Raw genomic sequence first — 24,698 nt, 5'->3', positions numbered from 1 at the left:
CCTTAACTGGCCAACGGTCGAAAGGCCAGAATAACAACAAGGGCAAAGGGAAGGCTTCATCGGAGAAGTCTTTTGAGAAGCAGCCTGATGCAGACCGAGAGAAACTGAAGGCCGAGAGGACATGCACGATTGTGGCAAGAAAGGCCACTATTGGCGGAAGTGTCCTGAGCAGACTGGGAAGAGTGCTGATTCTTCAGCCTCAGTTGCAAAGACTCCAGCATTTGTGCACTTAGAGATGATGGACTCAGATGCTTCATCGTCTTCGAGCAAGGAGGCAGTTGGCTTCACCGCAAAGGATACCCGTGAGTGGATTCTTGACAGTGGTGCTTCCAAGCACATGACTCCCTCCCGTGACTTCTTTCTGGATCTGAAACGGCACTCAAGTCGCATCTTCATTGGCGACAACACCACCATTCCAATACACAGTGAGGGTCGGATGGAGATCATTCCCGACGGCAAGGGGGGTAAGCATTCCTCTCGTGTTCTTTACGTCCCCGCTCTTGGTTTTCATCTTTTGTCAGTGCATGAAGTATGCAAGACTAGCTTCCGAGTGGAATTTGAGGAGCATTCAGTTGCTCTAAGGGACCACGAGACTGGCCAGGTTGTTTGGGAAGGTGGTGTGGAGAATGGTATCTACAAACTCTCCGCACTCTCCTCATTGACAGGTTCTCAGGTTGGTGATTTGTGGCACTTTCGGTTTGGCCACTTAAATGTGGATGCACTGCGGCGAGCTTTCCGGAACCAGATGGTGGTTGGCTTGCTAGATGTTGGCAGCAGGCAAGGACGTTGCAGTTCTTGCATACGTTGTAAGCAGCACCAGGAATCCTTTCCAAAGCAGGCTTCCAAGCAGGCTTCGAAACCATTGGAGTTGGTTCACACTGACTTGTGTGGACCTATGCTGACACCATCATTGGGAGGATCTCTATATTTCATGCTACTTGTTGATGATTATTCCAGATTCACATGGGTCTATTTTCTTTCTCAAAAGGACCAAGCTTTTGCTCGGTTCAAGGATTGGCATGTGATGGTGGAGAAAGAGTCTGGATTGCAGGTAAAGACTCTCAGGGCTGACAAAGGAGGTGAATTCTCTTCGAATGCTTTCGTCAGATTTTGTGCAAATCATGGCATCAAGAGGGAATTGGCCAACACAGGTTCGCCTTTGGTAGAACACAAGAACAAGACTGTGGTGGAGATGGCGAGGACGATGCTGGAGCATCGTGATCTTCCTCATCCACTTGGGGAGAGGCTGTGGCTACGGTTGTCCATACCCTCAACCGGTCTCCGACAACTTCAGTACCTACTAATATGACTCCCTTTGAGGCATACTTTGGCAGGAAACCTGATGTCTCCCACTTCCATGTGTTTGGGAGCGATGTGTATGTACATATTGAAGAAGTAGAGGGGGAAGCTTGACTCCAAGTCCCATAAGCTTATATTTGTGGGATATAACTCTCTTTCCAAGGGATACAGATTGTTTGATCCAGAGAGGAATGAGATTGTTGTCAGCAGGGATGTGGTCTTTGATTAGCATGTTCCAGTATCCACGTTTGATGAACCGCCACTTCTTGGAGACCCAGAGGATTCTGATGATGATTCCCAATCCATTGTTCTAGCTAGACAACCGCAGTCAGTACAGGAGGTTGAGACTGCAGCTGGAGTTGAGCCCCCACAGCAGCAAGAGGCTCCGCGTTCTGTTCGAGTACCCAGGTGGTTAGTAGACACCCTTTGGGAATCAGGTATCACAGAGCTTCCCTCCAAATGGACCACAGAGGGGACGGACCTCGAAGATCGCACAGAGTCCAAGACAAAAGTCATTCAACGGAGCTTCTTCAAGTAAACTGTGCTTTGATGTCTCGTATCATGCGGGACAAAGAGCGCACTTCTGTCAAGGAAGCCCTTTCACAGGATACTTGGAGGAAAGCCATGCAAGAGAACCCGTCAAAACGGTCAGTCACTGGTGTCAAATGGGTCTTTAAGACCAAATATGCGTCAGATGGGTCGATGGACAAACACAAAGCCAGGCTCGTGGCTAAGGGTATGCTCAGCGGCCAGGCATCGACTATGAGGATACCTTTGCACCGACAGCGAAGATGACCACGATTCGGACCATTCTTACCCTTGCTTCTTCTCAGAGGTGGCCTGTGTATCAGATGGATGTAAAATCTGCGTTCCTTAATGGTGACCTGCAGGAGGAGGTGTATGTTGAGCAGCCTCCAAGCTTTGTTGTTCCAGGATTAGAAGGAATGGTTTATAGGTTACGGAAGGCCTTGTATGGTCTTAAACAGGCTCCCAGGGCTTGGAATCAAAAGATTGATTCCTTCTTTCTTCGTACTGGTTTTCAGAGATCGGTTGCAGATCCCAACCTGTATCTCTTTCGGGAACGTGGCATGGTTACGATAATCATCCTTTATGTGGATGATCTCATTCTCACCGGCGGTCATGTGGAGCACATTGGCGTGACGAAGGCTGCCTTGTCAAAGGAGTTTGAGATGACCGACCTAGGATTACTCCACTTCTTCTTGGGATTGGAGATCTGGCAGAGACCCAGAGGGGGTTTTTCGTCTCTCAACATCGGTATGTTCATGGGTTTCTTGAGGCCTTTGGGATGGAGAACTGCAAGCCTATTACGTCGCCGATGGACCCGAATACAAAGTTAACCGTGAATGATCCTTGTGAGCAAGTTGATGCCTCTCAGTATCGGAAGCTGGTTGGTTCATTGATCTGGTTGCTAAACACCAGATTGGACTTGAGCTTTTCCGTGGGGCTATTGAGCTCATTCATGCAGACGCCGTTGAAGTCTCATTGGGACGCAGGATTGCGGATCTTGCGGTATCTGCAGAGTACGAAGGATCTTGGACTCTTCTACACAGGAGGGGGATTGATGGATGGAGTCTGACTCCAAGGCTGGAGTGACTCAAATTGGGGAGGAGATCCAGACACGAGGAGATCTACTTCAGGTTACAGTTTTACCCTCGGCTCAGGAGGAGTTTCTTGGAGCAGTAAGAGGCAGCCAACTATTGCCTTATCTTCGACAGAGGCAGAGTACCGCTGCTTGTGGTACTGCTTGCGAGGTTGTTTGGCTGCGGAGGTTGCTTAGCGAGATTGGGTTTCCACAGAAGGAGCCCACAGTCATCCAGAGCGATAACCAGAGCTGTATAGCTATTGCTCGGAACCCAGTCTTCCATGCCCAAACCAAGCACATAGAGATACAATATCACTTTGTACGTGAGAAGATCTTGGCTGGTGACATCTTGCTACTTTATTGTTTGATGGAAGACAATGCGGCAGACCTCTTCACGAAGTCTCTACCTCAGGCTATGCTCCGACGGCACTCCAGCTCCCTGGGATTGGTTCCAGGGCCACGAGCTCAGAAGGGGTGTTAGAAGTCATCTCCTATCTATACATATACACCAGGGACTCTGTTGTGGGTGTGCCCGCCCGTATTAGGTGTTTTCTCATTTTTCCCCACTCTCCATATTTTTTTCCCATTTTTCCCTATTTTTCCATGGTCTGGGTGGCCGCCCTATGCTGGCAAGATGACCCAGGAGCAGGCCGACTATCACACATGTGCATGTGTCCATTTATTGGAGCTGGCCGACTAGTTCTGTTCAGGTCGTGGACCTTTTTTACTAGCTGGCCAACTGGAGGAGACTCAGTCATGAGGCTGTCGGCTGCCTCTACCACTGGCCGACTGGATATATGGGGCCATACAAAATGGCCCCATGGCCCCCACTCCTTTGTATCTTGACTTCGGGATTTTCTTGTGTATATAGAACAGAGTTACACACCTTTCTCTCTCTCTCTCTCCATTGCTGTATTTTTTCTGCACTACACTTGCTCTTATATTCTCAGATTTTGTCATCATCTCCGCTGCATATTCTGAGACAGATACCACTAGTGGCATTGAATGCAAAGTGGACAATAGTTGAACGGCATTAGAGGCTGAAGGTGGAGGTGTGGATGGGGATGCTACGGTCACTACTGTGGAAGTGGATGCCTTGGTAGACTTTTCAACCTGAAAGTTAGTGCAATCTTTATTCTTGTGTCCCGCCGTGTGATAGAAGAAACAACGGTTCTCTGTCCTCTCCCGTGTCTATTCATCCGGCTGGGGGTAACCTCCAATGATGCCCTCCTTAGCAGTCTTCTAGGGCGTAGAACCCTTCTTATTGCCCAATTGACCCTAAGAATTTTTCTTTTGGTCCTTTTGGTCTTTGCTATTCTTAGCCCCCTTACCTTGGGTAGATGACTGCTGTTGAGGCTTAGGAGTAGACTGTACCTGCTTGGGCTTACCTCCGTTTAGTATCAGTTCCTGATTCTGAGCGAGGGTTGGTACCCCTGCATAGGTCTGAGGCTCAAAATTCCTAGCTGGGTACCTAATGTTAGTGTCTAAACCTCGAATGAATGAACTGCTTGAGCTTATCTTCTTTCGATATGCCCAACTGCTCAGCCATGGTAATGACCTTGTTGGAATAGGTCAAAACAAGGGAACCACCTAGAGTGAGTTTGTAAAACTCGTCCTCAAGATTGGTCATATATTGTGGTGGAAGAAAACGGGCCTTGAGGTCACCCACGAAAGTAGCCCAATCAAATTGGAATTGGCCTGTGATGGGGTCTATGTGAAGTTGTGACCAATGTTGCCACCAAGTAACAGCTTCCCCAGTGCTACCACATGGACTTCATCTTGTGGATCTGTAATTTTAGCTAAAGGAAAATGTGTTTTAAATTGATGAATAAACTGAGTAATAGCAGCATGATCGCGCTTACCATCATACTTACTAAAATTTGGAGAGGTTCATATGACAGTGGTGGTAGGAGTGGTGGAGGACGAGATATTCTGAGCCATCTTGGGGAGAGATGCCAGAATCTATGCCATCGTCTGCTGATGCTGGATTTGCATAGCCTCCCAATTGAGTCTTTATTGAAATTCTTAGTCGGCGGCTTCTCGACAGCGCTGGTCTTCCTCATACTTGCGTGTGGCTTCCTTATCCCTGTGTTCCTCCCCACATCTCTGTTCTTTATTTTTTTCTTCTTGCTTCTTCACATCTTTCATCGTCTTTTCTTCTTTGTTCCTGCATACTGAAAAACGTATGTGCCAGATCTGAGAGGCCTTCTTTGGGCTTCTCTTTTTCTACGGCAAGCTGCATCTTCAGAGAATTTATTTGCTCCATCATTATTCTCAGGAGCTCTTCTATGCTTGACGGAAGAATACTTTCTTTTGGTGTGTCGCATCGGAAGCTTTGTGCCTCCATAATGTCATGTTGGCTTTCTTCTTGATGCGATGTCTCTCCCAACATGGTGGAGGCCTAGGTGTTTTTTTTTTGGTGTGTTGCATTGGAAGCTTTGTGCCTCCATAATGTCATGTTGGCTTTGTGCCTCCATAATGTCATGTTGGCTTTCTTCTTGATGCGGTGTCTCTCCCAACATGGTGGAGGCCTAGGTGTTTTTTTTGAACCACAGTATTACCATCCACCGGATGCTCTCACTTCTTTAGGTAGCCGAGTCGGGTCACTAACCTGATGCTCTGATACCAATGTTACATGCATTGATGTTGATCATGGTAACGTACAACAGAGCCTTCTTTATACCTTTATGTGGTGAGATTCTTTAGCATCCAATTCACATAGTAGAAAGAAAGAAGAGAATAGAAGTGAATTAGACAACACAGTATTGGGTCCCAATTACCCACTGAAGATCCCCCCCTACAAGCAAAAGTATTTGCTTATATTATTTCTTTGGAGAATGATGTACAATGCTTGAGAACAAGTGACTGCCCAACGCAAGGACGAGGAAGACCGTACGTCGGCTGAGTATCCACCAATCCAAGGCATTGCAGAAGACTCTTCGGGCCACGTATGCAAGTCCAAATAGTTGTAGGACTGCACATTTGCTGGCTGAATGCTGAAGAGATACTTCAATGATTGCCTAGAGAAGATAGGATACTTCACTACTGATTTACTGCTTTTGAGACTTTGCTGAATACTTGAATGAATAATGGGGAATTATGTGACTACTTATATATTGCTTCAGCCTGCTGGTTGGTCCAGATAGATGCTGTCGGCCTGTTTTCATAGGACAAAAATGCTGTTTATACAGCATTAAATGCTGCGCAAACAGTCTTTTGCTGATGTGCGTCCTGGCGGACTCCTTGCCCACTGGCCGACTGCTGTTGTCTCTTCCAATGCTGGCCAACTAGAGCTCTAAGGCTCCCATGGCTGGCCGACTTGAGCTCTAGGGCCCCCGTGGCTGGCCGGTTGCAGGTAGGTGCAAAAGTAGGCAGCCGACTGGCTGCCTAGGCCCCTTCAAGGCCTATAGGCAAACCTAAAGGCTAATGCATCTACATGCCTGCTAATATATGAAATATATGACCTAGACTATAGCTGACTGCTACACATAGCTCGTGCCTAACTGTCCCTAGACTGAGGACTCACAATGGGGTCACGGCGTGTTACGACCCTGTGTTTTTCTTTGGACAATATGCAGGTGGGCACGGGGACATGGTGGACAGTGTGAATGGCATTGGTTCGGAGTTGATAAGGAAACCCATGTGTGGACAACCCCAAGTGTGAAGGGGACAAAAAGAATTAAAGTATAAAGGTTTTATAACCTTTGGGACAAAAGGATTTAAGTTTACAAGGTTTTATAACCTAAGATGATTTAAAATAATAAAGGATACGCTTTTTGGGCTATTGCTTTTAGTTTTTGGAGAAAAGCAGGCTGAGGCGCCTCCTTATTAAAGGGAAGGGTGGTGTAATCGATGTGTGTATGTGGCGCTTCTCCTTGCCTGGCGGTCTGCCCTGCAGTACACACAGGCGAACAGGCGCACTCTTTTTGTGCAACAAACAGGGCTGGACACAAAGAGGCGGCTGCAGGAAGCGCAGTACTACAGGAGATACAGAACTGCCACAGGCGACACACAGGGTTGCAGCTACACGCATGGTGCTCTTTTTGGCGACTGGTGGGCTGCAGGGAAAAAGCACAGGACCGAACGCTCTTTCTTCTCTCTCCTTTTCTCTATGGTGGAAGGAGGCGCATGGCTGCAGAAAAGCGAAGGACTAGATTGCATGCGGGGCTCTCTCTTTCTTAGTGAAAGGCTGCGCAGGTCTACAGGGGCAAGCCAGCGGCTGCAGGACAGGAGGCCAACTGGATTGACAGCAACACGTGTTTTTCTCTCTCTCTGTCTGCCGACTGTTGGGCTGCAGGACAGGGAGCAGGCTGGACAGCATGAGGGTTGGGCTGTTTTCTCTCTTTGTATGAGGCAGGCTGCAGAGTTCTTTCATGGGCAGGCGCACAGGGGGCTGCAGCGTGAGCCTTTATGGAGACAAAAATCTGTTCGTCTGGAGTGCTACAGTGTTTGGTTCAGAAAACACTCCATGCGAAGGCCACGATGGAAGCTGTTTTGAAAGCCAGTTTCATCTCCTTACAAAGAGAGCAAGGGTGCTATGAAAAGTGTCTTGGCTAGCAAGTGGTAGGACTTGGATCATGGGACACAACCAAGGTAGACTTGCAAGAGAGCGAGGGCGCCATGAGAGGTGCCGGCTAGCGAGTCTTGAGCCTTGAGTGTGTACGAGGTCCTCAAACACTTAGCTTGAATGCTTATGAAGACAAAGATCAAGGGTTAAAGGCTTTAAAAAAGGCTCTTGATGAAGAATACATGGGGTAAGGCTTGCTAAGCACTCATTTGGAAGTCCTAGGTGAAACTACAAGGGATCCTGTTGGTGGAGGATTCTACCAGTTGTACTTTGTACTCAAATTTGATCAAGTAAAGAAATACCGCAAGGGGCGCCACTGCGTTTTGGGGCCAATCGGTGTCAGTGTACTTTTTGCAGGAGGCTAGAGCACTCTAGCTCCCCCTGTTTGTTTTCCTTTTCCAAGTCCTCAAAGGTGTTGAAGTGTTTTGCGTGCAAGTGTTTGTTCCACCGCCTATCAAATTTCTGAAGGCCAATTTCACGGCGTATGACAAATATTACTATAAAAGGTATTATTCTATATAAAATGTTGCACTGATGATCATGCCAGTGTGTCAATGTGTACCCTAGTACAGGGTGCACGTGACAGGACTAAACATTGGCAAGCTGCCAAGTGCATTTTCAGATACCTATAGGGCACACAGACTTATGGATTGTTCCATGCCAGGGGGGGTTGTGGGCTTACAGTGATTCAGACTGGGCTGGCGACTATGATACACCACAGTTGACCAGTGGTTTTTGCTTTTTTGTAGGGGAATTCTTCCATCTCATGGCTTAGCAAAAAGCCACCTACAATGGCGACATCTTCATGTGAACCTAAGTACAAGGCAATCTTCACAACCACGGTTGAGTGCATATGGCTGAGGAGGTTACTTGATGACCTGTATGCATGCCGGCTACTCCCCTGCTTACAGACAATTAGAGTGCTACGGCTATTGCACAGAATCCATTTTTCCACGGATGGACCAAGCACATAGAGGTACATTAACATCATGTGCGGGAGAAGCTTCATGCATGTGATATTAGCCTGGTCTATCGTCCATCACAGGACAACCTCGCAAATCTCTTCACCAAGACACTTCCTCGTGAGAAGTTCAAAGCTTTGGGCTTGATTCCTTTTGGGGATTGATCTACTCTGTACATATAGATTTCCACTACGGGGGGATTTGTAGGAGATATTCACATTAGTAGTGGAATTGTATGTAGGTATTAGGCGTTATTGTGCTAAGACATTAGGCTTTTATTAGCACACACATTTGGATGGTTTATAACCTTAGAAGCACCTCCCTTTATTATAGGAACACATGGCACATGTTAGTTGGACCCCTTTAGCCCCTTGTATTAGGGGCCTTTTCCTTTTGTTAATAAGTATTCTCTCTCACCTCCTTACGTCAAAGCTCTTCCACAATGTGTGCGCTTACTGTGTGTTGCCATGTTCACATGTGGCCAGGCCAGTGCCCCATGTGAAAGGGTCAGTCATGATGTCACCATTTGGTCCATCTCCATTTCTAGAGCCACTTCTATGGGACTGTCACTCCATAGAGCAGTCAAATTTATACCATGTTCACATGTGGCCAGCAGGCCAATGCGCCATGTGAAAGGGTCAATCATTTGGTGTCACATGGACGGGAACCAGTTTTGTGCCACCCGTGTGTGACCAGTATTGTGCCATATGAACGGGAGTCTGTTTGTTGTCACCCGTGTATGACCAGGATTGCGTCTTATCCATGGGACTATCACTCCATGGTAGGACTGATATTTGTGCCAACCTTGTCTATGGTATTGTCACTCCATAGGAAGGCCCGTGCCAAGACTTGTGTTTTGCCTATGGGACTATCACTCCATAGGAAAACCACGACTTCACATTTCTCTCACGCCAGTTTTGTGCCCAACAAGAAATCCTTGTACAAGTTTCATGAAAGGGAGATTTCGTCCATTACATGTGCACATGCATTTATGCTTACATGCATAAACTTGTTTTCGCATGACTTGTTTTCATGTGTTTACTTGCTATGTCGTGCCAGTACAGTAGACGGTGACGTCCCCAGTGTACCGTGGGTGTGTTGTTTGCTAATGAGTTAGTGTGGCGTGTAAACAGGTGGTAAGTATTACCCTTTTTGGCCTTTTCAAATGTAAAATCCCTTAAGTAATGTCAACCTTAATATTTATGAGGTTGGGTGTTCACACATTTAAACATTGGCTGGACATTTGTTCTAATGTGGGTGCCCAACATTATTAATAATATTTATAATACGTATTGCATGAAGAAATTCCATTTCCCCACACGTGGATGGTTGGTGGGAGAGTGATTGATGGAAAGTACCTGCCTGGAAGCTGGACCCGCCTGCCATTGTACCCGCCTCTGTCCAACAGCTTGTATCCGCCTCTGTTTTCCAACCTATACCCGCCTCTATCCAACACACTGTACCCGGCTGCATCTGCTGTACCAACCTGTACCTCATTGTACCCGACTGCATCTGTTGTACCAACCTATACTCGATTGTACCTGACTGCACCTGATATACCAACCTGTACTTGACTATACCCGACTGCACCTGCTGTGCCAGCCTGTACTTGACTGTACTCGACTGTACCTTCTATCATGTACCTGAGTGTACTTGCTGTCCTCGACTGTACCTTCTATCATGTACCTGAGTGTACTTGCTGTCCTACACCTGACTGCACCTACTAGTCCAGTACCCAACTGCACCTGCTGGTGTTCCTGCTCCTAGAGTACCCATTTGTACCTGCAATTGTACCAACTGCTGTCTAGCATCTACTGTTGCCAAGGCCTGCCTACAGTTTGGGAGTGCAATAAAAAGGGGATGAGCTTCTCTCTTGAGAATTGAATTTGAATATTTGTCAGGTATTTATCTTTGTATTTTCAGATTCAGTAATTATTAATTTTAAATGTTGTTTGCACAAGTCTTGTCAAGCAAAATTATCACATCCCGTTGCCTTTATTAAGTAAGGCCACCGGGACGGTGACTTTTTCCCATGATTACCTTGACCGCGCCCTCACATTTTGAGGAGCCGGTGAAGGTCATTTGGGATATGAGGAAAACTGGGAGCAAAGCTGATTCGGGAGCACCAGGTATTGCTCCCTCCGCGGTGTTTCACCTTGCCAGGCGTTAGTACGGACGTGCCTATTAGTGCACGGTCCCGGAAGACCAATGAGGGCAGGTGTTCACCCAGTGAAGGTGGGAGATTACCTGTGACTTGGTCTACTCCAACAACTGATTCTTCACCGACAAAATCTTATTGTTTACCAGTTATACTCACTCCTTGTTATGAAGAAATCTGGCCTAGGGCCCGTGGTACTTGTACATATAAATGCTCCAAGAAATACAATAGTATGAAGGGGGGGGGGGGGTGGATGCGCTTTCCGGCCCTAGTGATGGTGTCAAGTGTTCTTTATCATTTTCAGTTTTAATGTTGCAAGTATTGTCCATTGTTTGAATTACTTAAGTGATCTAAAATATGTGTATTTTATCTTCCAATTTGTCAGGCCTCCTGTAGGGAGCAGTTACACTATCCAAACCCTTGGCGAAGGTTCTCGCAGCAGATGGTCACTCTAGCATCTTCCACTACCTTAAGGCTTATCCCCTAGCCTCCCCTAGCCATGGAATAGGCTTCCCTATTTCCATAACCATCTTCCACTAGAAAAGCTACAAGAAATTGCAGAGGGGTTTCTTGATTGGAAGCAGGATTCAGAATAGCTTGTTATGGAACTCCTCAACCTCTTGCCCCACCAAAGATGACATTCTCGTGTCAAAACAGCGAAAGCCCACCGATAGTCGGGTCTTTGAACTTTTAACCATGCTGCAATGGAGCAGGTAGTCTAGAAGGCAGGTTGGCCCAAATCTCAGTGTTTCAGTTATCACCAAGTGTGTTGGACATTTTCCTAAACGCAATGTAGAACTGGGCGCTTCTTAGAAGACCTACTAGCATAAGCTAGCAATCTGGTCTTAATGAGCTAGCATTTTTTGTTTTGGGAACCAGTATATTGATATTGGTTCAGCCCCGCTGAACACTGGTTGTGTAAGCATACACCCCAAAGTGGGGCCTGATCAGAAACCTTGGCTGAGGACACCAAAGTTGCTCAGCTAGAGGTTGATTGTGGAGTAAAAACAGGATTGACCTGGCCGACCAGTAATTCAATGTTACCAAAAAGGATCTCCCAACTTGCAGCACAAAATAAAACATTTATCAGCCTGGCATACACAAGGACAAGACAGATAGCTTACATATTCGGATCTTCGACAGTAACAGCTGTTTCTTGTGCAAAGGTGTCTTGCAAGACAAGCTCCTCTTTCTTGCCTTCTCCATCCACCTTGTCTTGTGACTTTATGAGGCCGCCTACTGGCGGAATTGATTGAGCACTCGCGATTCCCGATCGTCGCTCTCGTTGCCTTTGTAGAAACTTAATTTCCTCCAAGGTCAACCTGACAACAAAGCTGGGTGGTCAAAACCATGAGGAAAATTTGTGATTTTAAGATTAAAAATACTTACAAGGACACCTAAGAGACTTGACAAGAGAAACCCATACCAAGATTTTCATCTATTGGCAATGCAAAAATAAATTACAAATAGATGCATGCCAAAATTTAAGCTCTTTTCCCTCATTTTTGCGCACGATTTTTATTCATTTTCATGTGTTTTTTGTCATGTGCATCCATTCATTCTGATGCTTATAGACATGTATATTCTCATTGGCAAATATATACGATTTAATAGCAGATGAAGAGTGGATTTCGCAGCCCTACAGGCTCTCGGAAGTGCCCAAGACATAGCCCATGTATGAAAATGGCATTTTTCCCAGCCCTAAAAAGGGGGCTTTTTCTGGTTTTAACCGTTTTTTCTGGTGCTGGCCAACAGCCCCTTAACTGGGCCGACCAGCACCCCACCTCATATATATACACAAGGTTTCATCAGTCATCATTCACCACATCATACACACATCAGTCACCACATCATCACACATCAGTCATCATTCACCACATCATACACACATCAGTCACCACATCATCAACTGTTGGCGCCTGCTCTACATCAGATTATCATCTTAGCCTTTCAGCTCCAGCGTTTCTCTTGCAGCAGATCACCTCGTTGGGACAGCAGCCCACTCTCTGCTACAGCACATCATACCTCACCACCACCATCTGCTGCTGCTGCGGCGACACTTCTACATCAGATTATCATCATCATCCCCAGCGTTTTCTCCTGCTCCGCCCCTGCAGCCTGGTATCACTCCTGCCTACAGTGCCCTGGAGTTCTGTACCTGCAGCGCCCAGCCACTTTGGATCTGTGTTTCTTCTGCAATGTACCCATCTTCAGATTTCCGTTTTCCACCTTCATCATCAGGACAGCAGCCCTTCTCTGCTCTCACACTACCTCGGGATCACTGCCCTCTCCACCCTCAGCCACCATCATCGGGACAGCACCCTCTCTGCTCCTTTACCTCGACATCGGGACTATCTGCTTGGGATCACAGCCCTCTCCGCCCTCAGCACCAGCATGGGACAGCAACCTTCTATCATCACACCGTTGGGACACAAGCCCTCTCTGCTCACCATCTCACATCGTTGGGACAGCAGCCATCTCTGCTTATCTTCATTCAACATCGGGCCAGCAGCCCTCTCTGCTCTTCATCACCCCTCACGTACCGCAGTACCCTTGTCACCAAAGCCTGCACTACTTCACCTTCCACTGCCCACTACCCATAGTCACATGGGACGCGAAATGGGGACGGGGAACGGGGACGGAAAAGATTGAGAATGGCCATTCCCTGTGACTATAGGGTGACATGGGACGGGAATGAGAACGGGAAGATGCTACCATCCCCAACATTCCAAAGTCTAAAAATGCCCATTCCCTATGACTATGTGTGACATGTGAGGACTTTGACCGTAGTAATCACAACCTTAGTCTAACTAAACTGCACTTAATGATGTTTATATGTGTCAATGCAATGCAGCTATATTAGATGATGAATGCGGTTACAATGAGATCTGAATAGATCTATGATGCTGAATATGTTGCCTATATGCTGAATATACTGATATGCTGGATGTACTGCTGTCCCACTGTCTTTCCCTTGTCTCCTGGGAAGGAAACGCTGAAGGGATGGCTTTGGGACTGAAGCAATGCTGATGAGATGCTGAAACACAGATGTTCTCCTGTTACCTGGGAAGGAAACGCTGAGGAGATAGATGCGTTTGCTGAATATGATGGACTGAATGCTGATGCGTGGCTGAATATGCTGCTCCCGAGGCTTCCTGGAGGAGAAACGCTGGAGAACACTTTGCTGAATGCTGCTGAACTGAGATGCGATGATCTATGTGCTGAGATGAGAGGCTGAAAACGCTGCAGTCAGATGATATGATCTACTGAATACTGATGCGCCTCTATTTATATGAGTGCGGGCTGCTGGTCGGCCAGATGCAAAAAGCCCACGAATACCATAAATGTCATAAAATGGTACAAACGCTGGTCGGCTGATGTATCCATGCTGTCGGCTGATGTAAACATGCTGTCGGCTGCCTCCACAAGCCCTAAATGCTGGTCTATATGGCTAATGTGATGCTACCATGCTGAATCCAACTCATACCATGTGGTACATGCTGAAAACATTCATTTAAATGCCCATAAAATGCCTGATAAATCCTGATGATGTTTATGATGCTAGAAATGATGCCATGTCACTGTACACCTGAATGGTGTGCACGTGACACTATGCCACTACCACCTAGGACTGCCTCTGCATCCACTGACGAGAGCCTCCGACAACGACCATCTCACGGAGTGCCTTTGCCTCACATCAACACGAGCCTTCGACATTGACTCTGCTTCAGCTCCGACATCGTCTTTGCTTCTGCACCGGTCTTCTACTCAGAGTCTCCTCACATCAGAGGGCCTCTTGTACATGTTTTCACTCACCATCATATATACACTCACTCACCCATTTCATGCTATGTTGATTTGCTCTGATCTCTCGTACATTTGGTCCTTTCATACTTTTGCCCTCACATGGTATCAAAGCTATCGTGAGCAAAGGGATTGAAGACCTTGAGAGCACATAGCATGGATCGTCTACCCGCATTCCCGGAGGACCAATTTTTCTCACCAAAAGTTGATTCTCCTTCCTATGATCTGGACCACAATGGGAATGGGACTTCTTACTCAATGGAGAGCCCCGTTCAAGATCTCACATTGGGAGACTATCAACCCATCAACATCACCTCACCTTCTCCACCTTTACCATCACGCTCTCCCTCTCCGAATTTATCAGACTTTGCTTCAAGAGGGGGATGCATTCATTATGCCAGTGTGTCAGTATGGGACCCTCGTATCCTTCATCTTCTCTCATGGTCCCCTTTTTCGCCTGAGAGGGGGTGTGTGAAAATGGCATTTTTCCCATCCCTAAAAAGGGGATTTTTCTGGTTTTATTTGGTTTTTCTGGTTGTTAGGTCTTGTGCTGCTGGCGACAGCCCCTTTACTAGGCCAACCAGTAGCCCACCTCGTATATATACACATGGCAGTCATCATTCACCACATCATACACACATCAATCACCACATTAGTGACCACATCTACTGCTGTTGCTGGCGCTTGCTCTACATCAGATTATCATCTTCACCTTTCACCTCCAGCGTCTCTCTTGCAACAGATTCCACTCTCTGCTAGAGCACATCATACCTCACCACCACCATCTGCTGCTGCCGGCAACACTTCTACATCAGATTATCATCATCAGCCCCAGCGTTTTCTCCTGCTCTGCCCCTGCAACCTAGTATCGCTCCTGCCTGCAGCGCCCTGGAGTTCTGTACCTGCAGCGCCCAGCCACTTCAGATCTGCGTTTCTTCTGCAATGTACCCATCTTCAAATTTGTGTTTTCCTGCAGTGCTCACACCTTCATCATCGGGACAACAGCCCTTCTCTACTCTCACACTACCTCGGGATTGCGGCCCTCTCCGCCCTCATCCACCATCGGGACAGTAGCCCTCTGCTCCTTTACCTCGACATCAGGACGGAAGCCCTCTCTGCTCATTACTTCGAGAAAGCAGCCTACCATCTGCTTGGGATCACGGCCCTCTCCACCCTCAGCACCAGCACAGGACAGCAACCTTCTCTCCTTCATCATTATCACATCGTTGTTTTGGGACAGCAGCCCTCTCTGCTCACCATCTCACATCGTTGGGACAGCAGCCCTCTCTGGTTATCTTCATTCGACATCGGGACAACAACCCTCCCTTATCACTAGAGCCTGCACCACTTCACCTTCCAATGCCCACTACCACCTCGGAGTGCCTCTGCATTCCAACTAACGAGAGCCTTCGACACCAAACACCTCTCGGAGTGCCTTTGCCTCACATCGACACGAGCCTTCGTTTTATCGACCATGCTTCAGCACCGACATCATCTCTGCTTCTGCACCAGTCTTCTACTCAGAGTCTCCTCACATCAGAGGGCCTCTTGTACATGTTTTCACTCACCATCATATATACACGCACTCACCCATTTCATGTTGTGTTGATTTGCTCTCATCTCTCCCTCACACCAACGGTTGGGACACCTTTTGGGCATAGTTTGGACACAAAATATGACTTTTTGGACAATGTTTTGTGGGACAAAAGGGCAAAACTAACTTGATTACGAATTCATACCTTTTCCCTATAAATAGGATCATTAGGCATTCATTAGAATCACCATTCAAAGATCAAGAGGATTCAGTTGTCAGAGTCTACAAGGCAGCAAGGACACAGAGGTGGATCAGCAAGAGCTTCTCTTGTCCGATTGCAAGTAGTGTCAGAATATGCAGCGGAGATGATGACCAAATCTGGGAACACAAGAGCAAAAACGCAGGCAGAAAAACAGCACAAGAGAGAGACAGATGTAGGCGTGTAACTCTGCTCTATATACACAAGAAGATCCCGAGATATGATACAAATAAGGCATGGGGGCTGAGGACCTATATATACTCCCCTAGAGGGCAGTCGGCCAGCATCAGGCAAGCCCACGACTGAGGAATATGTCCACGACTGCTGAAAATAGCAGTCGGCCAGCTACAGATGCCTCCACCTAGACAGAACAAGTCGGCCAGCACTCTGATAGCCCACGACTGATGTAGATCCAGTCGGCCAGCTTCAGAGTGCTCCTGGCATCACCTGGCAGCCCTCCCAAGCCTCAGAAAAATGGGAAAAAATAGGGGAAAAATACGGAGTGTGGGGAAAAATGGGAAAACACCTCATAAGGGCGGGCACACCCACAACAAAGGCCCTGGTGTATAAATCTAGACAGGAGATGACTTCTAACACCCCCTCTCAGCTCCTGGCTGTGTAACCAACCACTGGGAGCTGGGGTGCCGCCTGAGCAAATCCTGAGAGCGACTTCGTGAAGAGGTCCACCGTACTGTCCTCCGTCGAACAGAACTCCAGCAAGATGTCATCAGCAACAATCTGTTCACGAACAAAGTGCCTCTGGATGACCAAGGGTTCCTCCAGTGGAAGCCCAAACCTGCAATGAAACCTCCTCCTGCTCCGTAAAACTGCTCCTGGGCCTGAAGTAGATCCCCTCGTGTCCGGATCTCCTCCCCAAACTGAGTCACTCCAACCGTGGAGTCGGACTCCATCCAACAATCCCCCTCCTGTGTACAAGAGTCCATGATCCTTCGCATGCCGCAGAAACCACAGGAAACGCGATCCTGCCTCACAAAGAGACATCTGCAACCAAGAGCTCAACTGCCTCATCAGGAAGCTCCCGTCCAATCCGGTGTCCATCAACCAGATCAATGAACCATACAGCTTCTGAGTCACAGAGACATCACACTGCTCACAAGGATCAACACCTGTTACGGTGCACAAGCAAGTCCTGGAAACCTGATGAAACCTGTCAACCACCCCCTCTGAATCCGAAACCACAAAGCCTGGAGAAACCACCTCCTTCTGCAAGTAATCACCTGTCACCTGCCTGGCTTTCCGAAAGGTCTCCGTGGAAAGAACATCCTCAACAACTGGAGGTTCTATGTCCCGAACACGACGAGACATCAGAGCATAAGTGACCTGTTCAGCTTCCTCTGACTCACGAACACAAGAACTACCAACCTCAGTACTGGAAAGTTCCTGCCAACGGCTGCCATCTACTGGCAAGCTATCCACCACCTGGTCTCGGAAAGCTCGCACCTGCAGCGTATCCACACTTGAGTAGCCATTACTAGACTGCCACTCATCACAATCCTGAGGACCTGGGAGAGAGAGTGCTGAAAGCCTGCAGACTCCATTCTCCACTCCACCTTCCCAAACCACTTGGCCTGTTGCTTTGTCCCGGAGAGCAACAAAATGCTCATCAAACTCCACCCGTACGCCAGTCTTGCAAACCTGATGCACTGACAACAGATGAAAACCAAGTGCCAGAACATACAACACCTGGGAGGAATGCTTCCCCCCTCTGCCATCGGGAACTATCTCCATCCTGCCCTCACTGTGAACTGGGATAGTGGACGTATCCCCAGTAAGAATATGACCAGAAAGCCTGCAGAGATCCTGTAAACCGAAACGGGAAGGAGTCATGTGCCTGGAAGCACCACTGTCGAGAATCCACTCCCGAGTATCCGTTGCGGAGAATCCTCCAATCTCCTCCCTGCCTGAAGAAATTGAAGCATCGGTGTCCATCACCTCCAGGTGCACAAAAGCTGGAGTCTTCATGATTGCTGAGGAGTCTTCACCCTTCTCGGTCTTCCGCTTGGGACACTGCCTCCAGTAGTGGCCTTTCTCGCCACAATCATTACAGGTCCTCTCTGCCTTTAGCTTCTCGCGGTCAGCGTCGGACATCTTCTCAGAAGACTTCTCCGATGAAGCCTTCCCCTTGCCCGAGTTACGGCCTTTCGACCGTTGGCCAGTAAAGGCCTCCGAACCTCCACCCTGAGGAGGGTTCGTGAATCGTTCCTCCTGGTCCAGGACCATGGGCACAAGCTCCTCCCACGTGATGGTGCTGAGCCTGCCACTGGTAATCAAAGAGGAGTAAAATGCTGAGTACGAAGAGGGCAAATGTGACAACAACGTGATGGCCATGTCCTCTCACGATATCTCCTTCCCAGCCTGAAGAACTTCCTGCTGAAGAGCCTGCAGCTTGTTAATATGCTCCCGCATCGTCAACGACTTTGCAGGGCTCATAACCCGCATCTGTACTTCCAAGGAAATCCTCTTCATGGGCGATACCCTGTTATAAAGTGAGGCCAAATGCTGCCATATACCTCTGGCCAGCGTCATATGCTTTACATGATTGATTACCTGTGGTGTGCAATTGAGGAAAATAAACGAACGGACCCTGGCGTTGACGCGATCCCACATCTGCGTCTGGGCCTCCCGGTCCTTTCGGGTTGACGGTAACTCCCCTTCCTCTACTTCCGGCCGTGGAACACCAACAACGACGAAATCGGCGAGATCGTAGGACTCCAGAACGGATTCCATCATCACCTTCCATATGCCGTAGTTGCTCCCGTCCAACTGACGGTCCACCGGGAACGTGGGGAGTGTCGGGATCTTCACATGTCTCTCGGCCATCTCATACAGATCTGCCATAGCGGGGATGTACTCTGAAAAGGGTGGGTGGGTGGGAACAAAGAAGAACTGATACCTGCAAGTGGCTGTCCAGCAAATCAGCCCGCCTTCCTCTTGCTTCTCCTCTTCCCGAACAGTCCAGAACAGTCCACCAATCAGCCACAAAACAGCCCCCCTCTTGCTCACACAAATCCCAAGACCTATCTAGAGCCTAGGGCTCTGATACCATGTCAGAATATGCACCGGAGATGATGACCAAATCTGGGAACACAAGAGCAAAAACGCAGGCAGAAAAACAGCACAAGAGAGAGACAGATGTAGGCGTGTAACTCTGCTCTATATACACAAGAAGATCCCGAGATATGATACAAATAAGGCATGGGGGCTTAGGACCTATATATACTCCCCTAGAGGGCAGTCGGCCAGCATCAGGAAAGCCCACGACTGAGGAATATGTCCACGACTGCTGAAAATAGCAGTCGGCCAGCTACAGATGCCTTCGCCTAGACAGAACAAGTCGGCCAGCACTCTGATAGCCCACGACTGATGTAGATCCAGTCGGCCAGCTTCAGAGTGCTCCTGGCATCACCTGGCAGCCCTCCCAAGCCTCAGAAAAATGGAAAAAAATAGGGGAAAAATACGGAGTGTGGGGAAAAATGGGAAAACACCTCATAAGGGCGGGCACACCCACGACAAAGGCCCTGGTGTATAAATCTAGACAGGAGATGACTTCTAACAAGTAGAAGGCTGCAAGGATCTTTGGTAAGCATCATGAAGCTATGAATCAACAAGATCATTTGCACGAAGCTGTGAATGTATGTATAGCATGTTTTATAGGATAGATTAGGTCTATCTCTCCTTCTCTTTTGTCTTTGCTAAACATAGGATTAGCATTAATCTTCTTTGCTTAGCGTTAATCATGAACACGCTTCTGCAACGCCTGTTAAATTGGTATCAAAGCTTAGGTCATCCTAGGACAGCCCTTAGCTTACGTTCTGTGCATGCTGAATTAGGGTTTTTGAAATTAGGGTTTGCGTTTTAGGGATTGAAGGCCAAAATTAGGGTTTTCATATTTTGCAAGAGTTTAGTCCTAACAATAGTGTTTTTAGTCCTAGATTCAACGTGGAAAGTGGAAAAACCATTGTTTTAAGAATTTCAGCCCATTTTTGCATGTAACATTGCATGTAGGGTAGAATCTGCACAAGACTTAGCCTAAGTCTAACTTAGGTAGGAAAAGACTTCTTTTTGCTACTCCCTCCACCAAAACCTCACCTCGATGGAGAGCAATGATAACTGAAAAGAAGAGTTACGACGTGAGTATGAGACTATGCAAAGTTGTTGGAGATAAGAAAATGTAGAACAATACAAAAGAGAACAAGAACGCTAAGCGTAGTACGAACAAATCATGGCCGAGTATGGGCAACAACTCATAGAAGAGGACCGTCGGCAACACAAGAAAGAAGCACAAAAAGTAAAGCTTCAAGAAGAGGCACGTCAAGCCCAACTTTTGTACGAGCAAAGTTGGGCACACCTCAAGGAAACATGGGCACAGTTCATGGCAGTATCAACAAAGGCCACGGAGGAACCACCGCGGGTTGTGAAGCATCCCAAGACTAAAGAGCGTTGACGCAATGAAAAGAGAGCTTCTAAGACAAGAGTTCTCGAGAGACGTAATCACACAAAGAGAGGTTTTCGAGGAGGTGCCATTACCTGGGATGCACATACCAGAAACGAGAACCAAAACCAAAGCCAACCCGAGAGCCAGAAGCCAAACCAGAACTAGAACCACAGATCAAGCAGGTGGATCTTTCCAAATCCTATTTGGAGGAGGATGAGGTCAACCCGATAGTTCCCAAGGAGGTGCATCTCTCCAAATCCTATCTAGAGGAGGATGAAATCGTCCCAACAGTTTCAGAGAAGCTTCCAAAAAACCAAAATTTTATGTGCAACAGCTCGTCTCGTGCGTTCTCTAAGCTCCCCATCCCCCCCCTTCCCGCGGTTCTCTTTTCCGCCCTCTTCGCCCACCTCCCCCTTTGCTTCTCCGCCCCTTCACCTGCCTGTTTCCCCCTCCCTCCTTCGCTATGTGCGCCGCCCTGCCTCCCCCTTCCTCTACGCCTACCCCATTCCCCCTTTGTTTGTTGACCCCCCCCCCCTTTATGCGCGCCTCTTCTCCCCCCCTTCGCCTGCCCAGCCGGTTTCCCCCCTCCCCCCTTCGCTTCGTTGTGCACCCCCCACCCCCCCCCACCTCCTCTACGCCTACCCCACCCCCTCCCCTCTTCCATTTCTTGCACCCCTATTTCCCCTTCTCCCTGCCTTCCCTCCTCCATTTCTTCCTCGTTTCACTTTCCTCTCCCTCTTCCCGCAAGTAGATTTTGCAAGTTCTTCAAGGCGTTTCCTTCTCGACAAGTCTCGGCACTTTCTGGCCTTCACCCTCAGGAGGACTCCATGGCAGCCGCTCCATCAACCCCGACCGAGGTCGCCGTTGCTTGCTTATCTTTTTCCGAAGCGGACCTTCAGATCCTCGCTACAACTGTTGCAGCATTAGAGGCCTCTACCTTGGTTTGCAAAATTGTTGGTAGCTGCCCTGCACGCAGACATCTCAGAGATCTTTACAAGCGAGCCTCATTGGTGAGCCTGCAAAGATCACAGACATTCACCCTCTGGGGCATGGCTACTACTAGGTGGAATTTGACTCGTCAGCGGCGTCAAACCGAGTCATGCAGCTAAGCCCCCTTGCATTGCGTATGGCCCAAGCCTTCTTTGCGAGGTGGCAACACGGCTTCAACCCTGTGTCTGACCCTCTGGCTAGTGTGTCGAGCTTCCCAATGACAGTTTGCTTCCCAGGCCTTAGTAAGGAATACCTTCCTCTTCTCCCGGTGATTGGTGGTGCCATCAGGAGAGTGATAGAATCCCTCCCCACCACTGTTACCTCAGTGCTCACCCAGGCAACCGAGATTCCATCCTTTCACATATGTGTTGCCTCGTCGGATTCAGTGCCTCATGTTATATCTATTCCATGCCTTCGGGGAGACCCCATCCTTTAGCAAGTGGAGTATTCAGGCCCTCCACGCCAATGTTTCATTTGCAGGCAGATGGGACATCTAGCCAGAGCTTGCCCTCGGTGTCAGTCCAGGAGACCACCCCTAGTGGTTCCCCCCCCCCCCCCCCCCCCCCGCCCACACCCCCCCCGCGCGCCCCAAGTTCCCGTTCAGATCCTTAGCAGGGGGTAGAGAGAGAGGTAGGTTCTTGGGCAGCAGAGCACCAAGTCCCAACCCGCCGTAGACGACCCAACTACCGGAGAGTGGTAGACGGTTGGCCCGCACCCGGGCCATCAACCAACCACCAAGGCTGAGCGCCATCATCATGCACACCAGGCTGGCAAAGGACAGGAGGACTCAGTTCTGTTAAAGAACCGTTTTGAGCATTTATCACAGCACCCACCTTTTGGCGGCAAGCCCCCTCAAGTCACGGAGAAGGCCCCTCCGGCCCCCCCGCTTTGGCGGCCGATTCCCCATCGAGATTCCTCCCCTAGCTCTCAGTGCCCAGTGAGGCCGGTAGACCCCACTAAACCCCCGGTGAGCCTCTCCCAGCAGCCTTCTTCTCCGATGGATCTCTCCCAACAACGCCCCCTCCCCCCTTCTTTCAGCCTCTCCAAAGCACTTCCGTCGACCCCCAACAGCCCCCAACCCAAAGCGTAGGCAGCCAGCGAGTTCCGTTCACCGCTTGATTCACCGTTTCTCTGAGCTGGTCAAGATGACCATTGCCGTTTCCCCGGTGAGGGCTCTTCCGCCAGAGTCCCAAGGTGGGCCCCTGGATCTTGGGGCAGCCTGTGGATTATAGTTTAGAGAATGGCGCGATGATAAGGCTAGCACTAAAGAAAAAACACATACGCACACACAGGCAAGGTAGTTGGATGGTAAATTACACCACTTTGGCTAGAAAGAATTGATATAAACTAGCTTGCTGCAACTTGAACGAAGACTTCAAAAAGAAATCTACATGTCTGCTAGTACAATAGAAAGATATACCAATGGAAAATTTAGGTTATTTCCCAAACTTCACAAAACCAAAGTGTGATCTTGACTCCATGAGAGTCCACTTACAAAACTTCAAATCAACTTATGCCTGTGTCCCAAAGATTTTCATATCAAAATCTAAACCCAAAATACTGTAGGTAGTTTGGTAATCATGTGCAAAAAAAAAGATGTCTTTCCACTTGCAAGACCGACTCAAAGGCAGACATGACCACTTTACCTCCTTTCATCCTCATCTTCAACAGTATCACTATCATTATCATCCACGTGACTTCGTTTCCGAAAATGTTTCTGCTTGTCCTGCCCCATTCTGAACACCTTTGCACCGTTTCAACCTAGAAGCAAATTCATGCAAAATTTATATTCAGTCCATGCAAAAGCAAAGAGCTATTGAGTCGAGTAAGGAAACAAAATACAATGAGAGCCTCCCTTGAAGCTTATTCAAAACAACAGAGCCCAGTAAAACCAGCCCACAAATGTGTCCTCTTTACATGTCATCGTAAGGGATAATTTATTGGGAATCAAGCCATAGAGGTTTTAAATTAAATTGGAAACGATCGACCAAAATCCTTTAAAACGGAGGCAATTTTGGCTACGCTTACAGTCAAGAGGAGAGGTTGGAACGCTTGTGCACGAAGATATGAAGACCCTCCCGCCAACAAGACCGACGGGACCTTTGAGTATATAGATCGATACCCACCTTTATAATTTGGTGGTATGAGGAGATTTATTGAGTTCTAATCTGAAGAGTAATTCAGTACTTGTTGCCAATAATTAAGCACCCACAACGTTTTTTGGGTTGCTTTTGAATTAATCAGCTTTGAGAATAAAATTAAAATTTTTGTTAACCTTACGCATTGCATCACTTGTCTTCTCCTTCTTTTTTTGGGCTTATCGTTTATTTCGCATATTGTCGTGTATGGTCTTTTGTGACTCCTGGCTCGACGGTTTGCGGCCGTCGGTAAGGACAGCTCTGCAGGTGTCGATTGTTCAAGATGGGCATCTTCTCCAAGCTTCCTTTTTACCTGCTATGTGGTCTCGTTGTTGGGTTGCTCGCTCGACATTTTGCAGTTTTGCAGCTGTCAATTCTCCTGGAGGGTTGCAACTGCCAGTTGTTTTGCACGTGCTCTTCTCCAATCTTCGTTTTGATCTACTGTATGGCCTCCTTGTTGGCTCGCTAGCTCGACGTTTGCAGATGTCGGTTCTATTGCACGCGCATCTTCTCCAAGCTTGCTTGCATGTCATGAGCATCTTCTGGTTTCTCCTACGTTCTACCAAGTTCTACGTGCATGTCAGGACCTGCATGTCGTCGTGTCAATGGTACTTTTCTCTCTATCCCATAGTGATCATGTGCCATATTCTAGAAAGCCTTGCGTGTCCTTGCATGATTCGGTTTGTGTAGTATTTAATGACCAGTACTCCATGTGCCATATTCTAGAAAGCCTTGCGTGTCCTTGCATGATTCAGTTTGTGCAGTATTTACTAAGCAGTACTCCTTGTATTGATTTGTATTCAATCTCATTAACTGCTGCTTTCCTCTGCTTGTCATGCCACCAAGGAGGAAGCCTCTTCATGATATTAGTAACTGTTATGGATCACCTTAACCCTCTTTAAAACACATCCAAAAAGAGATTACCTGG

At 48.0% G+C, this 24,698-nt stretch overlaps 1 protein-coding gene across 1 annotated transcript in view; it reads right to left on the bottom strand.

Annotated features, from left to right (window-relative positions):
* Nucleotides 1–23,836, bottom strand: part of LOC147625463 (integrator complex subunit-like protein) — a 146,472-nt gene extending 122,636 nt beyond the window's left edge. Inside the window, exons 1-3 of the mRNA XM_086818801.1 lie at nt 23,661–23,836; nt 23,279–23,393; nt 11,714–11,911 (exon numbers count right to left, since the gene is read on the bottom strand). Of these exons, the coding sequence (XP_086674927.1) occupies nt 11,714–11,911; nt 23,279–23,367 (287 nt within the window). The 5' untranslated portion in view covers nt 23,368–23,393; nt 23,661–23,836. The remainder of the gene's footprint in view (nt 1–11,713; nt 11,912–23,278; nt 23,394–23,660) is intronic.
* Between the last annotated feature and the right edge of the window lie 862 nt (nt 23,837–24,698).

Source organism: Cibotium barometz, chromosome 24 (genome assembly GCF_041138505.1).
Source record: "Cibotium barometz isolate CiBa-2024 chromosome 24, ASM4113850v1, whole genome shotgun sequence".
Taxonomy (NCBI): Eukaryota; Viridiplantae; Streptophyta; class Polypodiopsida; order Cyatheales; family Cibotiaceae; genus Cibotium; species Cibotium barometz.
This window is presented reverse-complemented; position numbering and strand designations above follow the sequence as displayed.